The 15,584-nt window shown below is 38.2% G+C and overlaps 1 protein-coding gene across 4 annotated transcripts in view; it reads right to left on the reverse strand.

Annotated features, from left to right (window-relative positions):
- The window catches only part of Kpna1 (karyopherin subunit alpha 1), a 63,685-nt gene that overhangs the window by 25,227 nt on the left and 22,874 nt on the right, over positions 1-15,584 (reverse strand). For all 4 annotated transcript variants that reach the window (XM_085685514.2, XM_085685515.2, XM_048454178.3 and 1 more), the window contains 3 exons: positions 14,474-14,581; positions 8,269-8,368; positions 4,977-5,071 (listed from right to left, as the gene is read on the reverse strand). In XM_085685514.2, coding sequence (XP_085541640.1) covers positions 4,977-5,071; positions 8,269-8,368; positions 14,474-14,581 — 303 coding nt within the window. The remainder of the gene's footprint in view (positions 1-4,976; positions 5,072-8,268; positions 8,369-14,473; positions 14,582-15,584) is intronic.

The following is a 15,584-nucleotide window of genomic DNA, read 5'->3' on the forward strand; positions in this document are numbered from 1 at the left end:
TTGTAGTTAATTATTTTCTAAGATTTTATATCAATTAAAAAGGCATCAATCATTGGAAAAATTAAGTCAAAATAGTAGAACAAATCCAGGTGACTGACAGTACATTCCTAGCAGAAGAAACAAGAAGGTAAAGTGAGAGAAACTTGTATGTCCTTTGCTGACCCTTGAGGGTTCCTTGGTTTGCTTATTTTTAAGATTAATATAACCAGTGACCCAATCTATGATTGTGTCTGTAGTTGGAAAAATGACAGCAGAACAAAAGGGCTGTCAAAGACACCTCTGAAAGCAGAAACTTTAGCTAATGCTATAAAAACTACATACACATAACTATATAGTCTGTGGGAAGGGGTTAAAAAATCTAACACAAAAATTATCATGGAAGGAAGTACTTCATACATTTATCTTATGATAAATCATAAGATAAATATCATATCATACATTTTAATTAGTTAAATTACTAATGAAAGAAATGTTCAAACTATTTTCAATCTCTCTGAAACATACCACTTCAACTGCTTTTAGTTCTACCTAGAGCAAGAAATCTCAAATAGTACAGCACATTTTTTAACTACAGAGGAGGTGTTGCCTAAGCTGTAGTTTCTGTAACTCACTATTAAAATGAACTGGGTAAAATATAAGGTAAATGATGTAAGCAGGCAGCAGACTGTCTGACTAGAAAGTAAGCTCAAAGTTTATAAACTAATTGCCCAGTTACTATAGATACCAAGTCAGAAGAAGTCAAAAACTCTGAGGAAAAGTGATCTGGAAAGAACAAATCATAGCTGAATACTACATTTCCATGAGAAAGGGGTCACAGTCAGATTTTGATGTATATCACAGCAAGACTCTGATAACAGAACATATTAAGGAGTTACCAGTGGGAAAAATCAATTAGCATAGTAATACTGCCAGGGTTCACATTGCTGAGTTTAACAAAGGTCTCTGAGAAAAGCAAGAACCAGAAGCCTACTCAGATGAACCAGACAGAAAAACAGAGTTGTGATGATGATCAGGAAGTGAACAAGAGAGTAGCAGCTAAGCATGGACAAGAAACATTGGATGTGCTTCTGCAAAAGCTGATATGCTGGAGCTATGCTTATATTCAGTACATAATCATGATGATGACCGTCTTAAATGCAGACAAGATTCCAGAACAGGAATTAAAAGTAGTTTTGGTATTTACTATTTCAGTGTTTTCACTTTATGATGAGTTATAGCCGTGGGGGGGGGGGTCAGAAAGAAAACTCACTTCAGTAATGTAAGTCCTTATTCAGATGTGTTTAATGTGAAGGTACACTTTTTAAAAACTTGGATGTAATCTGCCTAGATCCCTTTTCTTACAGTCTGTCCTGTATTTCATTAAAGTTTATAGCTTTGTTTTTAATATTTTGGTCTTAGGTGCTAGATTAGAATATAACCAGAGAGAGACTGTAAAGAGGAAAGCTCAAACAAATGGTGAATACAAATACTTAAAGATATGATAGGAACATCCAAAAGAAACAATAATGACCTAAGCAATCTCCAATAGGAGAATAACCTGGAAAGTGAAAAGCATACCTAAGAAATGTTATCACCAAAAGTAACAAATCATGGACAAAAAAATCACAGCCTTAGCTTTCTCTGTTTTGTCTTATACTAGCATAATCTTAGAAGTTTAAGAACTACATTACAGGAAAGAACCTACTGTGTAGCTGTAACTGTCAATACATTATTACTCCACTGAAGTTTTGCTCAGGAACTTGCTAAATACGGACTGATCGCTACAACTGCCGTCTGCATTCTTCAGATTTGAGGTTTTTCTCTCTGTTCTCTTTCTGAGTCTCTACCTTCTGGTGCTCAGTTCCTTCAATAAGGAAAATGAGAGTCCAAAGCTGAAGTACTTCTGACCGCCTATCAAGTTTCCCACTCCAGGTTGAGGTACGCCTGGCTCCCTTTCTCCATTTGGATCAGGACTCTGTTGCTGGCCACTTTGCCGGTTCCACTCTGGTTCCTAGCAAATGCCAGGCTCACCTGGAGAGCAAGTGAAAAGAAAGGCTCACATCAGAAAAATAAACCCAGATTATCAAACTCTGCAGAGAAGAGCACCTGAGGTATCTGAGTAGCCCTCCAGGAAACGGAGACACATCAGTGAAGACAGGGAAGGAAGAGGATGGAGGTTTACTGCAGTTTATCACACTAAGCTTCCAAAGGGGACAAGAAAGCCAAGAAAGGGCAAAAAAGCTAAGCCAACTTCATTCAAATTTACAACTTTTGGAGGAGTACCATCTAGTATTTAGAAGTAAGAAGTAATTTATCGTTTCTAGATAAAACTTATAAAAGGTTTGGCAGCACAGCATATTAGCACTGCAGAAGACAGTATAAAGATGCTGGACCTGACTGTAAACAAGTGAGCCCACAGACTACTCAAGGTAGAGCAGTCTCCTGCCAAAGGCTAGCGGGTGTCACTAAGCCTGACAGCACTCTAAAGCTAAGGTACTGCCTAATCCCCAAATCCTAGATTCTACCCGTATTCACTTCCAGTTTGAACGGCGAGACAGTATCCGGGTAGTGATGTCCCAAAGAATACATTTAGGGCTCTCTTATTTGAGATAATCCACTGATCTGAGAAGACAAATGGTAGTGACATTCACTAAAACTCAGTTCTTTAGCTATGGGATGAAAAAAACTTGGCCCTGGGATTTATTATTGAACTAAGCCACCCAATTTCATTTGTGCCACAGACTATCAGTCTCTTTGTGAAAGAGAAATGGCAAAACCTTATTCTAAAGATGTGCTACTTACTCACTGTCTTACATTTAGCGCTGCCCCCAGTCACAAAGCAAGGAATTCCCTCCAAGCTTCCCAAAACATCTTATTATCTGAAGACATGGTAGAGCATTTATGTCCCTGGCTCCTCCCTGAGCATAATTGCTCTTAACTGTTTTGGAGGTGATTGATGTCACCAACAGTCAGACTGGAGAGGGAATGCCATGCTGCACTTCACATGCAGAAGGAAAGCTGGAGCCAACAACTCTCAAACACTAGACTAGTTACTTCTCAATCTTAGATAACTGAGGTAAAAATTCATGAAGGGTCACTTCAGAGAAATCATTTTTCAGTCTTTCATCCCAATTACCAGTCTGGACAAGGGTGGAATCTAGAAATTTAGATAAAAGCAAATCAGAGACTTTGAAGGCTTCGCCTAATTTCTAACAGATAATGAATCACAAAAAAATAAAGAATTTTGTGTCAGTCAGAAAAGGGCACTGTATGTGAACATTCTATACTGCTTATAGACAAAAGTACAGGAGAATATAGAGACAAGATTCATTTCTCAAGTTTTTTTTATTTTAATTCTGGAAGTTTCTGCTTTATTTCTTCAGTGCATAAGAGAACAGACCTCTATAAGTATCTAACTAAAACCTGCCTATCTGAGAATATAACTGCTACCACTCAACTACGCTCCTTCCCAGAGACTGGAGAGCAACATTTTTATAATTTGTAATGAACCAAATAGTCATCTTCCCTTTCTCCCTTTTCTTACAAACCACTTGGAATGATAAACTGCAGTAAGTCTCCTCTTTGATCCCCATGGGTCTCTTGGCAGGTCGCTTAGGGGCTCAGGCTCTGGTCTCTGCAGTGTTGGTCATCTGGATTTCCTTTTTTTTCTGAGAAAACTCTTTCCTTGCTCTCAGAGTAAATATAACTTTTCAACTGTCTGGTGATTCTGGACTTAGATGGAGGCCAGAATTACAATAATCCAGGAGGCAGCAAGCAAAACAGAATCTTAATTCAAATCAACACAGGGATTGGCAAAGGTCAAACTGGAGAAGAAAACTGATGGGATAGAGAAGTACTCTACCTTTGCTGGATTTCCTCCTTCTCCTCTGGAAGACATTCATCACCACAATGAAGATGTAAGATTAAAGAGAAAGATGGAGCAGGAGGAGAAAAAATACCAAGACAAAGCATTAAGACTCACAAATCATCTGCAATAAGGAGCCTGGGACAGGAATTGCCATTTATGAGATGCCTCGGTCAAGAGTGACAAAGGAGGCAGAAATTGCTTTATGATTGGCAAGTATCTCTCCCGTCTGTGATCTACTTGCAATGTAACCAAATTTTATAGCTACAAGTTACCTCTAAAAGACCTGAGCCTTTTACATAAAGACCTTGGTGAGAATTTATGGATTATAGGTATTTGTCAATAATTCAGATATTAAAGGAATCTGCTAATGAACAATCAAATTAGTAGCAAAAGTTTAACTTTACCCAGGGAAAAAAGTAGCATTTTTAGAATTCTAGATACTCAAAGGCTGTGAGTTTGACAGCTGGCTTCTCTTACTGTAAAAATTATTCAATCCTAGGAGGCTGGAGAGATAGCTCATGGTTAAAGCACTGAGGACCAGGGTTCAAAATTCCCAGCACCCACATGGCAGCTCACAACTATCTGTAACTCCCGTTCCAGGGGACCCAAACAGTTATGGCAAAACACCAATGCACATAAAATAAAAATAAATAAACAAGTTAGAAATTAACACTAGAAAAAAATAAAAAAAATCAATCATAAGGTGGTAAACTCTTGTATAGTCCATTAGAAGAAAATAAAACTTATGGCAAAGTTTTCTTGTGGTTTAGTAAGACCGGGTTTGATTTCTGAGTTTCTAGGCCAGTCCATGTTATATATTATACACACCATCTTGAGAACAACAAGTAGTCTAATACCCCCCGCCCGCCCACACACAAACACACACAAGAAACTTCACATAACTTGCACAGGCTCCTGGTTATGACAAGTTCTACTGCGAAAAATTCAAATGAGACACAAATTCTAGCAAGTACTGATCAGGACACCTACATGTTAACAAACCTATACAAGCAGTTTACAAGGTAGTTATCACCAATACATTATAAACAAACAAGCCTTCATTCAGATTAGTAACTCATAATAAGTTTTGAAGAACAAAGTTCTAAGGCAAGAAATGAAAATATCGCACCTGCAATGTACAATTTTCTTTTCGTTTGAGGAACTCCACAAACCTGGCCACTACTCCTGGTGTGTTGATGACTTCATCAATAGGAGGATTAGGTTCTGTTTCCCCATAAAATAAAATAAAAGATTTCAATATAATGACTTTATAGACCAAAGTTAGTCATAATACCCCTCTCTCATCATTCATTGGCCAACTTTCATATTAGAAATTGATCCCCCCCAAAAAGGTTAATATTGAATTTGGACACTTTAAAAGCAGTGTAGCTTGACAGGTATCACAAAAATATAAGTTTAAATATTAAAATGAAGAAAGGGCAGAATTCTTTGTTTTTGCAGTACAAGGGAAATCTTTCATGTGTGCACCCTCAGTGCTGAACCTTATATGCCAAGCCAATAATTCTTACCATTGAGCTACATTATCAGGTCCCAAGATTTCTTAAAATTAATGCATTTGCTACAGTGGGTCTCAGCCTTCCTAACGCTGCAACCCTTTAATGAAGTTCTTCATGCTGTGGTAACTCCCATCATAATTTCACTGATATTTTATACCTGCAGTTAGCTACTGTTGTGAATCATAATGTAAATAAGATATGGAAGTATCTGATATGTGACCCCTTGAAAAGGTCATTCAATCTCCCCGAAAGGATCATGATCCACTATTTTAAAAAAACTCAAGAAAGCAGGGAAATCCAAAGCCAATTATGACTATCATTTTGATATACTCTCCTCTGGCCCTTTTTCCACACAGAAGGCTTCAACCTGTGTTTTTATTCTACCTGCCTAAAGAACCTCAATGACAGGATTCTCAATATGCTTATAGGATTTCGCAGCAGCACTAACAAGAAAGTGTCAGCAAGAATTCATTAACACTTACTTGCCAAATTAATTTCACTTTGATTTACGAGGATGAGTATAAATTGGCATTTAATAAACAATTACTGGGTGAGCAGACAGAAAATATCAGATAATCAGGCCAATAATTCCAGGAGAGACTTTTCTTTTTGTGTATGCAATAATGCCAGAAAAATACATTAGAAAAGTACTGCCTAGGGAGACCCTTAGTAAAGTCAATAGCCGCACTGTAAAAGGTAAACCAAGCACAGTGGTCCACACCAATAATCCCAGCACTCCAGATCAGAGGCAAATCCGGAGTTCAGGTTAGCCTCATGGCAAGTTACAGGACAGCCTGTGTGCTACATTAAGACCCTATGTTTTTGTTTTGACTAATTAGTTTATTGTTGATTTAGAAGGAAGGCATTCTAGTAACATATCCTTTGCCTTGTTCAACAGTCTTATCAAACACTCTAACATAACAAACCTTGTAACTAAACTAGTTAATATTCTGAATTACAGAAACATCGTATTAAAAAAAAAAAGAGTAATGCACCAAAAATGACAATAATTCAGGAGAATAAAACAAAAGCAAAAGCAATCTTGCAGTTGTTTTGTTTGCCAGCATAGGGGATGAACCCCAGGTTCTGTGTATCACGGGCAAGTCCACTTAAGTCACAACAGCTGATTGTTTTTGTTTATATTTTAAGTGATCTCATTATGTTGCCCAGGCTAGTCTTAAATTCTGAGATCCTACGTCCATCTCCTGGTGGCAGATAACTAAGCACCCAGATTAACAACTATATATTTTTAAATTTACTTATTTGTGTCTCTGTGGGTGGACCCATGGGGTATGACACATGTGTGGAGATCGAAGAATAACCTACGAGAGTTGGTTCATACCACATGCATTCCAGAGATCAAACTCAGGTCATTAGGTCATCAGTCTTGGAGTCTAGCGCCTTTATCATCTGAGTCATCTTGATGGCCTAGCCACTGTATTTATTAAAAGGCCTTTTTTTTAAAAAAAAAAAAATCCACATAAATTCACTGTACTCATTAGGTTCTTTCAACTTGATATAATTATCTGGTAAGAGAATCTCACTTGAAACATTGGTCACATCATATTGGCCCGTGAGAGATTATCTTGAGTGTTAATTGATGTAAGAGGGTCCAGCCCACACTATATGTAGCACCATTATCTAGGAAGGCAGTCCTGAACAGTGTGAGAAATCAAGAAAACACACTAAGCCTACCTACTAGCCAGCAAGCAGGATTCCCTATAGCACACGCCACTTTTTTTTTTTTTTTTTTTTTGCCATCAAGCGTATTCTTTGGCATGTAACACTCTACGATGGACTGTAAGCAACTGGAACTTATTCCCCATATGTCCCACACATTTGAACACTTGGTCCCTAGCTGCTATATTCATGTTCTCTGCTTCCTCTAAGTGTTCTAAGATATGAGCTCTCAGCTACAGCTCCTCCACCATCTGGGACTCTAGTCATCTGGAAATGCAAGCCCAAGTAAACTCTTCTACAATAAGGTAAGTTTTATCACAGCAATTAAAAAAAAGGGGGGGGGGAATAAGTCAAATAAGTTCCTTCCCTTAAGTTGCTTTTGGCCAAGAAGTTTTGTCAAAACAACAACAAAAACCTAAAACATTCAAAACTACAGTTCACAAAGTAAAGAGTTTCCTTTGCTGAAAATTCAAATGTAGCAGTATTCTCAAGACAAATAAGTAAGTCTCTCGCAATAAACACATTTACAGTGCCATGTTCTAGTTATCATACTTTTAAGAAAGAAGCTGGCAAACTAGAATACATGTAGGAAAGTAGGTTATAAAATGCCTTTTTGTGGGAAAAGCATGCTATAAAGGAACACGCCACAGAATTTTACCGAATTGTCATACCTTCTGTGTATGTTAAGGTGGTAGATATTTTAATGCAGCTATCAGCTCACGATATAAATATTTTTAAAAACTAATGATTTTTAAACAACCATAACTTACGACTGTATGGTTCACTATTTACTACCCATACTTTAATATGGCTTAAAAAATTTTTTATACGCCAATTTATTCTAATTACACAAAGAAGAAATATCCTATGCCACAATAAATCTATACTTAACTTTTAGTGGTAAACTACTAATATTAAAATCACTAATTACTTTTCAAGTAATTTTTAATAAAGAGAGGAGCTTCTCAATTTCAGTCAGCAAAACCTATTATTACTTACTACAAGGTCTTTTTATAACAGTTCCCAAATGGTTCCTTTCTGGGAAATAAGTAAGGAAACAAAATGCAGGGCTCAAAATTATACACATCTGTATGCCTCTTTATTTTTCTACTCACAAAACACATTACTCCAAAAGAAATTAGCAGGAGCTGTAGAAAAGGGATTATGGGCAAGGAATAGTTTACACAGAGATTAAAAAGTAAAGTAATTAAATCTAAGACTTACCCTTTGAAAGTAGTTTCCTGAATTTCTGTGTTGCAGAAAGTTGTTGCTCTGGGCTATTTGAAAATATCATCTCAATCATGTCAGAGGTAATGACCCCACCCTGGATTAAAGATAAGCAAATACAACACAATATTAACCTTAGTTCAGTGGAAAGAAAAAACATAAAACACTATCAAATAAATCACGTATTTCAAAAAGTTATACAAATACATAAATCTTTACATGCAAAACTGTCTAAGATCATACTAACGTGAAGAGGTCAGACTATTATTAAGAAGCTCATGACAGCCAGGCAGTGGTGTCTCACCCTTTAATCCCAGCACTCTGTAGTCAGAGGCAAGTGGATTGCAGAGTTTGAGGGCAACCTGGTCTTCAGAGTGAGTTCCAAGACAGCTATAGCTACACAAAGAAACCCTGTCTTAAAATCTTAAGGCATAAAAAAATAAGAAAATGGAGCAGCAGCAGCAGCTTATAAGTGAGAAAACTATTCAAGTAATAAATGTTGAAAGAGGTATATTAGCATTCTTCACCCAGCTCCTCACACGTATGGCTATTACTGCTATCAAGAGTAAATATTAGAAAATATAAAGGCTGGGCTAGATGGCTCAGCAGTTAAGAAGACTGGCTGCTCTCCTGAGGACTCAGATTGAAGTACAAGCACCCACATGGCAGCTCACAACCACCTGTACCTCCAGCCCTGAGGTAAGGACAAGCCCTCTTTTTGCCCCTGTAAACACCAGAAAACCAAGTAGTATACAGGCATACATGCAGGCAAAACATTCACGTGTAAAATACAAAATTTTAAAGTTCTTTTCATGACCTCTAAATCTAAAGCAATTACTCAGCTACATCAGTCACTTCTATTCTATTCTTTTCTATTTTTGAGAACAGGTATCATGAATCTCAGGCTGGCCTAAAATGCTCTGTGTAATCAAAGACAACACTGAACCTCCTGATCTTGCCCCCAGACCCAATTTATGTGGGACTAAGGACTGAACTCAAAGCTATATATATTAGGCAAGCACTCTACTAATTGAGACAGTCCATATCCCCAACATACCACCTACCAAATTCATATCACCACTAGATATTTTCCTCGTTATTTGTTAACACCTGAACTTCCTAGTTTATCATAATCTCCTTGAAAGTAAATAACCTTGCCTTTTGTGTTTATTTTTCCAACAGATGTATAGACATAAAACTGCACATATTAATAGGGAAGCATTAAGTATTCCTATACACAATAACTACTATGATGGCTGTCACATAAGAGATGAGATGTTCGACTAGCAGTAAAGCAGTCGGTGGTGGGCTTGCAGAAACCAGATTCTAACCACCGTTAAATTAAAAAAATAAGTCCTTAAATTCCTATTATTTGTCTTAAAATTTTCTGTTCCCTATCATGTTACTGTTTTGTTTTGTTTTTTTAAATAAAGGTTACAGTTAGCAGGGTGGTGGTGGTGCATGCCTTTAATACCAGCACTTGGGGAGGCAGAGGTAGTCGGATCTCTGAGTTTGAGGCCAGCCTGGTCTATAGAAAGAGTTCCAAGATAGTTAAGACAAAACAAAAACAAAACAAAAACAAAACAAACAAACAAACCAAAAAAAAAAAACGGAAAAAAGGGAAGAAAGGAGGAATAAAGGAAAAGAAAAGGTCAAAGTCAATAAGAATTATAGAGAAATCTGCACTGAGTTCTGGAAATACTATGTAATTGACAATAAACCTCTAACACTTAAAATTTCTTATTAGAAGTTGGGTGATGGTGGTGCACGGCTTTAATCCCAGCATTTGGGAGACAGAGGCAGGCGGATCTCTGCGAGTTCGAGGCCAAGTCCAGTCTACAAAGTGAGTTCCAGGATAGTCATTACACAGAGAAACCCTGTTCTGAAAAAACAAAACAAAACAAAAAATTCTCATTAGAGGATCATGTGTGGTGGCACATGCCTGAAACCCCAACAAAGAAAAGGCTAAAGCAAGGGGGTAGAGAATTTAACACCAGCTATTACATAGTGAGATCCTGTCTGAATTTCCATATGGGAATTCATGAAGCATTCTGCTTAAGATTAGAAAAGCAACAGTTTTCAATGCAGCAAGATAGATTCCTGAGTAAACAAGTGTTTAAGGGACTGCTACAAATGTTTTCGCATGTACAAAACCAGCTGTATATCTGTGTGCATGGTAGTATTATAAATGTAGCAAACAACTATCTTCTTCCTTTTTATATCCTCTTTTATAGCTGTACAGATTTATATCATGGTATTTAAATTATAGGACATCAAGAAAGGAATGAATACTACCCAAACATTTAGTAACCCCTTCTAGGGAGAAGGTTGGTTATGTAGAAAAGCTATACCATTTTAGATGAAGGAACAACTTTGTTATCTTTTCTGAAGCTCAATATGGTTTAAAAAAGGGGGGGAGGAAGCCTAACAAATAAGGAATAGATTCTGACAGCTGATTTCATGTGTCAACCAGGTTCCCTAGACAAATACTAGTGAAAATGTTATTCTGAAAGTATTTTAGGTGTGATTAACATTTAAATTAGGACAACTGAATAGACCAGATTCTAAGATTGGTTTTCCTAATGTGGGGTGGTATTAATTAGCTAAAGGCCTTTTAGCCTGAGGTTTCCCCAAAGAGAAGGAATTCAGACTCAGACTGCAACAGCGATGCTTCCTGAGTTTCCAGCCTGCTGACCCCCCGCCCCAGACTACTTGGTTGCAAGCTCCGATCACAAAAGCCACTACTTCAATCGCTCCCTTCCCTCTCTCTCTTTGCCCCTCTCCCCATCTCTCTCAGAAACCTTGACTAATACATCTAGAATACTACATTCATAGGGCATGAAGAGGTCAGCAATTAAAAGTAATACTGCACTTGCAAAAACTCAAGTTCTGTTCCTAGAACTCATATGGGGCCACTCACAAGTACCTGTAACTCCCACTAAGGGAGGATCTGATCTCACTTCCAGCCTTCTCAGGCACCCACACACACAAGTATGTACCCCCCCCAGACATCTATAAACATATTTTAAAATAAATACTTTAAAAAAAATTACTGGTTTGGCAGTGGTGGCACACATCTATAATCCCAGTACTCAGGAAGCAGCAGGTGAATCTTTGTGAGTTTGAGGACTGCCTGGTCTACAGAGAGAGTTCCAGCAAATCTAGAGATACGTATGAAAAACTCTAGAACAACTCTGAGGCCATTTCTGAGGCCTCTCAGCATTAGTGCTTCCCCCTCCCCTGGGAACCAAGGACCTAACAACTTCACATGCACATACTAGAATGTTGGGGATTTTCCATCTCCCTGTGTCCTTGTGGATGTTCTCCAGATAGAACTCAGTTATTGGAACTGGGGTAAGATAACCCTTAGATGTTGACTCAGTTCCTCGGCCTTGGTCAAGGGATACTGACTTAGTTCCTCAGATATGGTTATGATGACTCACAGATGTTTTCCCCTTACCCCTTTTGATCTAGCAACCACTCTCTTGCCATGGCTCAGACCAATCATTGCTAGTAGTCCTTTGAATCAGCCAATCGTAATAGTTGGAAAAACCCCCAAACTCCCCCTTTGTTTCTGTGGCTTTTTACTTTAAAAGTAGCCTGTACCGGCTATTTGGGGTCTTTTGGATTTTCGAATGCTGAAAGACCCTGTCGCGACAGAATTAAATCCTCTTGCTTTTGTATCAACTGTGGTGTGAGAATGTTTTCTTGGGGCAACTCCTCCTTGGTAATTGGACTCTAGGGTCCAACACATAGAGAAACCCTGTCTCAAAACCCCCTCCAAAAACTCAAAACAAAACAACAACAAACATTACCATATTCACTTAGTATCCTCCTTAGTAGTTGGAAAGCTCAACTCCCCTCCACCCCCACTGCGCACAGACAGGGCTTCTCTGTAGTCCTGACTGTCCTGAAATTAGCTCTATAGACCAGGATGGCCTCGAACTCAGAGACTTGTCTGCCTCTACAGCCCAGTGCAAAGGTGTACACCACCACCACCTGGCACAAAGACAGATCTTCTAAAGGCCTGAGAAAAATTTACCACAAACTGATTAAAATGCTGGCCATATCTTCATCAGTTCTAAAGGAGTTATATATGTTGGGAAAATCATTTCCTTTTCCAATCCCTCTTGACTTAGTTAGGCAAACTATGTTTCCCACAAGTCTTGCATACAGTCCCACCAAATTAATGTTTGAGACCACCATTCATGGAGCTAAGATGGAGCTCACTGGCAGAGTTCTTATCCAATATGCTCAAGTTCCTGGGTTAATTAAATTGCACGCAAAACTGCTTCATTTGTTTTCTAATGAAATCTCTGATGGGAGAATTATTTTAACTACTTACTCAGATATAAACACAATAAATGTTCTGAAATACTTCCTTAGCTATAATTACTCTTATGATCCTTTATCTAATAGGTTTTTAACTCACCTATGTCTGTATATATCCTTGTATTCTTTACCCATTTATAATTAGTTTAACAGTGAGCTCCTATTATTAAAATAGTACATTTTTCTAATTGTAGCCTACACTAAGTACATTGTATTCATATTATGAATATGTCATAAATTTAGTTTGAGACATATGTACAATTTTGCATCCATTTTCTTTTCATCTCAAAAATTTCACTGATTCCTAGTTGGACGATCAGAATGGTACAAAAGCAAGCCTGTGTTGTCTGTGGTTTATTTTGGGGTTTTCTTGATTCACTTTTCTAAGACGGATGTAACTGGTCAATGTGTCACACTTCATCTTGGGGACCAATCTCAAGCTAAACTGCCTCATGGACACCCAAGTTCCTCTCCTCTGAGTTTATTCACCTCATGAGAAGTGACTTCTCTAAGGCTTCTATTTTTTTGGGGGGGGGGTAGGGGGGAATGACACAGGGTTTTCTGTGTAGCCCCGGCTGTCTTGGAACTCACTTTGTAGACAAGGTTGGCCTTGAACTCACGAGATCCACCTGCCTCTGCTTTCCCAGTGCTGGGATTAAAGGTGTGAGCCACCACTACCCCTTAAATTTCTAGCCTAGTATACTAAAAAACCTTGAACCCTTGACTACTGTCTCTTAAGTCCATGCCTTATCAGCATTATCAGAATATAAATCTCAAACAATTTTCACCATGAAAACCGCAGTTCTAAAACTAAAATGTACTACACAGGATTGGGATATGTCTCAGTGGCAATGCTGCTGTCTACCCTGAAATAGGCTCTGAGTTAAATACCCAGCACACAAAGATGCATGCATGCGATTTTTATTAGAATATATTAATTGTTCAAAACAGGGGGCTAGAAAGATGGTTCAGCCATTAGGAACACTTACTATTCTTGCAGAGGACCTGGGTTCAGTTCCCAGGACTGACATGGCATTAGATCCAAGGAATTCAGTGCTCTCTTTCAGCCTCTATGAACATCAGGCATGTACACATTTACATACGTGCAGGCAAAACACTTGTATAGATAAAATAAAAATAGAACTGGTTGGTAGTGGTGCCTGCCTTTGAATCCAGCACTCAAGAGGCAGAGAGGCAGGCAGATCTCTGTGAGTTCAAGGTCAGCCAGCCTGGTCTACAGAGTGAGTTCCAGGACAGCCAAGGCTACATAGAGAAACCCTGTCTCAAACTCCCCCTAAAAAGAAATACATCTTTAAAATATATATGCTAACTGTGTTCAATGAGACATTTTCATAAATGAATAACATTTTGTATGATATACCTAAAATTATTTAATTAATCATACAAACATGTTGGTTTTATTATCACAACTTTGGGGAGGGTACATATGCCATAGGTACCTGTAGCAATCAGGACAAGAGGGAGACAGTTCTCACCCTCCACCATGTAAGTCACAAAGACTGAACCCAAGCTTGGAGGAAAGCAGCTTTACCTACTGAGTCATCTCACCTGCCCCACCCTTAATTTGTAGTTGACAAGTTGTATACACTTATGAAGTACAATGAGATGTTTCAACACAGGTATTTTTAACAGACTTTTTTTTTTTTTTTTTTTTTGCTTTGGTTTAGAAACAGGGTCTGTGAGGTCAAGGAATGCCTCAAACTACCCTCCTTCCTCAGACTCCCTAGTACTGGTATTATATACAAACATCACCATATCCAATTAACTTAACCATTCTATTAAACTCAAGAAGACCAACATCTCTTATCTTCATCACACACCAAAGAGTTCTTTTTACTATCATACTTACTGGGGCCATCTCCATGTTATTAACCTGGGCCTCATGAAAGCCGCCATCTGACATAACTTCTTCTTCGGTTTCTTCTTCTGCTGTAGCAACATTTCTTCTCTTGAATAACTGAAAAATAAATGAACGTCAGTCACACAAGTTTAACACGGGGGAATTCAACACCTTTTTACTTCTTAAACTTTGTACTGCCCTTAGTGTTTCCTGGTGAGACTGCTTTCTCTACAGTCTGACAAAACAGCTAACAACCACAATATGTATGGCAGTCCTCAAGGGCAAGCATAGCAATGGAAGTGCACACCTTTAATCCCAGCATTCGGGAAGTTGAGGCAGAGGGATCTTTGTGAATTTGAGGCCAGCCTGGTCTATAGAGTTGAGTTCTGGGACAGCCAGAGCTACACAGAGAAACCCTTGAAAAGAAAAGCCCCAAACAAACAAACAAATCTCAAAGGCATAAAACTTAACTAAGAGAGACCTGACACTGACATACACATACGATGGTGATGACGATAAATAACATTGTACAAGGACAAAAACACAACTTTGGACATGTATCCCTCAACAGTCGGTAAAAAGCAGGCAACAGATAGTCTTGCAATAATTAACATTGTATAAGGAGGAAAACAGAACTTTGGACATGTTGAAGCCATATCCCTCAACAGTTGGAAAGAAGCAGGCAACAGACAGTCTTAACAGTTCTTCAGGGAAAAATGCTATTAATTGGCCATTTGTTGTAACGAGTGGCTTTTATACTGGACAATAACAAGCTCAAAAGTTTAGAAACTCAGGGAGACTGAAGCAGTAAGACACAGCTAGAACTTGAAGCTTTATAGAACACACTTTGAACATTACTAGTTCAGATGATGTCAAAGGTTCCCTCCAGTAATAAAAACTATCACTTTCTTTACAGCCCAAGTCATAGTCACTAAAGTGCTTCAACTATACCTATGTAAACTTCAGACAAATAACTAAAGATGATGCACTAAATGAGTGTATGTTGCCCCTCTGGGTGTTTTTAAACACTCATACTTACTTTGTTTCAGATATACAGATAAACAGACACTGACTATTTATTGAGCTGAATTTCTGTCAAAATTTTAGTATTTCATTTTGG

The sequence above is a fragment of the Myodes glareolus genome, chromosome 2 (assembly GCF_982192425.1).
Source record: "Myodes glareolus chromosome 2, mMyoGla1.1, whole genome shotgun sequence".
NCBI lineage: Eukaryota > Metazoa > Chordata > Mammalia > Rodentia > Cricetidae > Myodes > Myodes glareolus.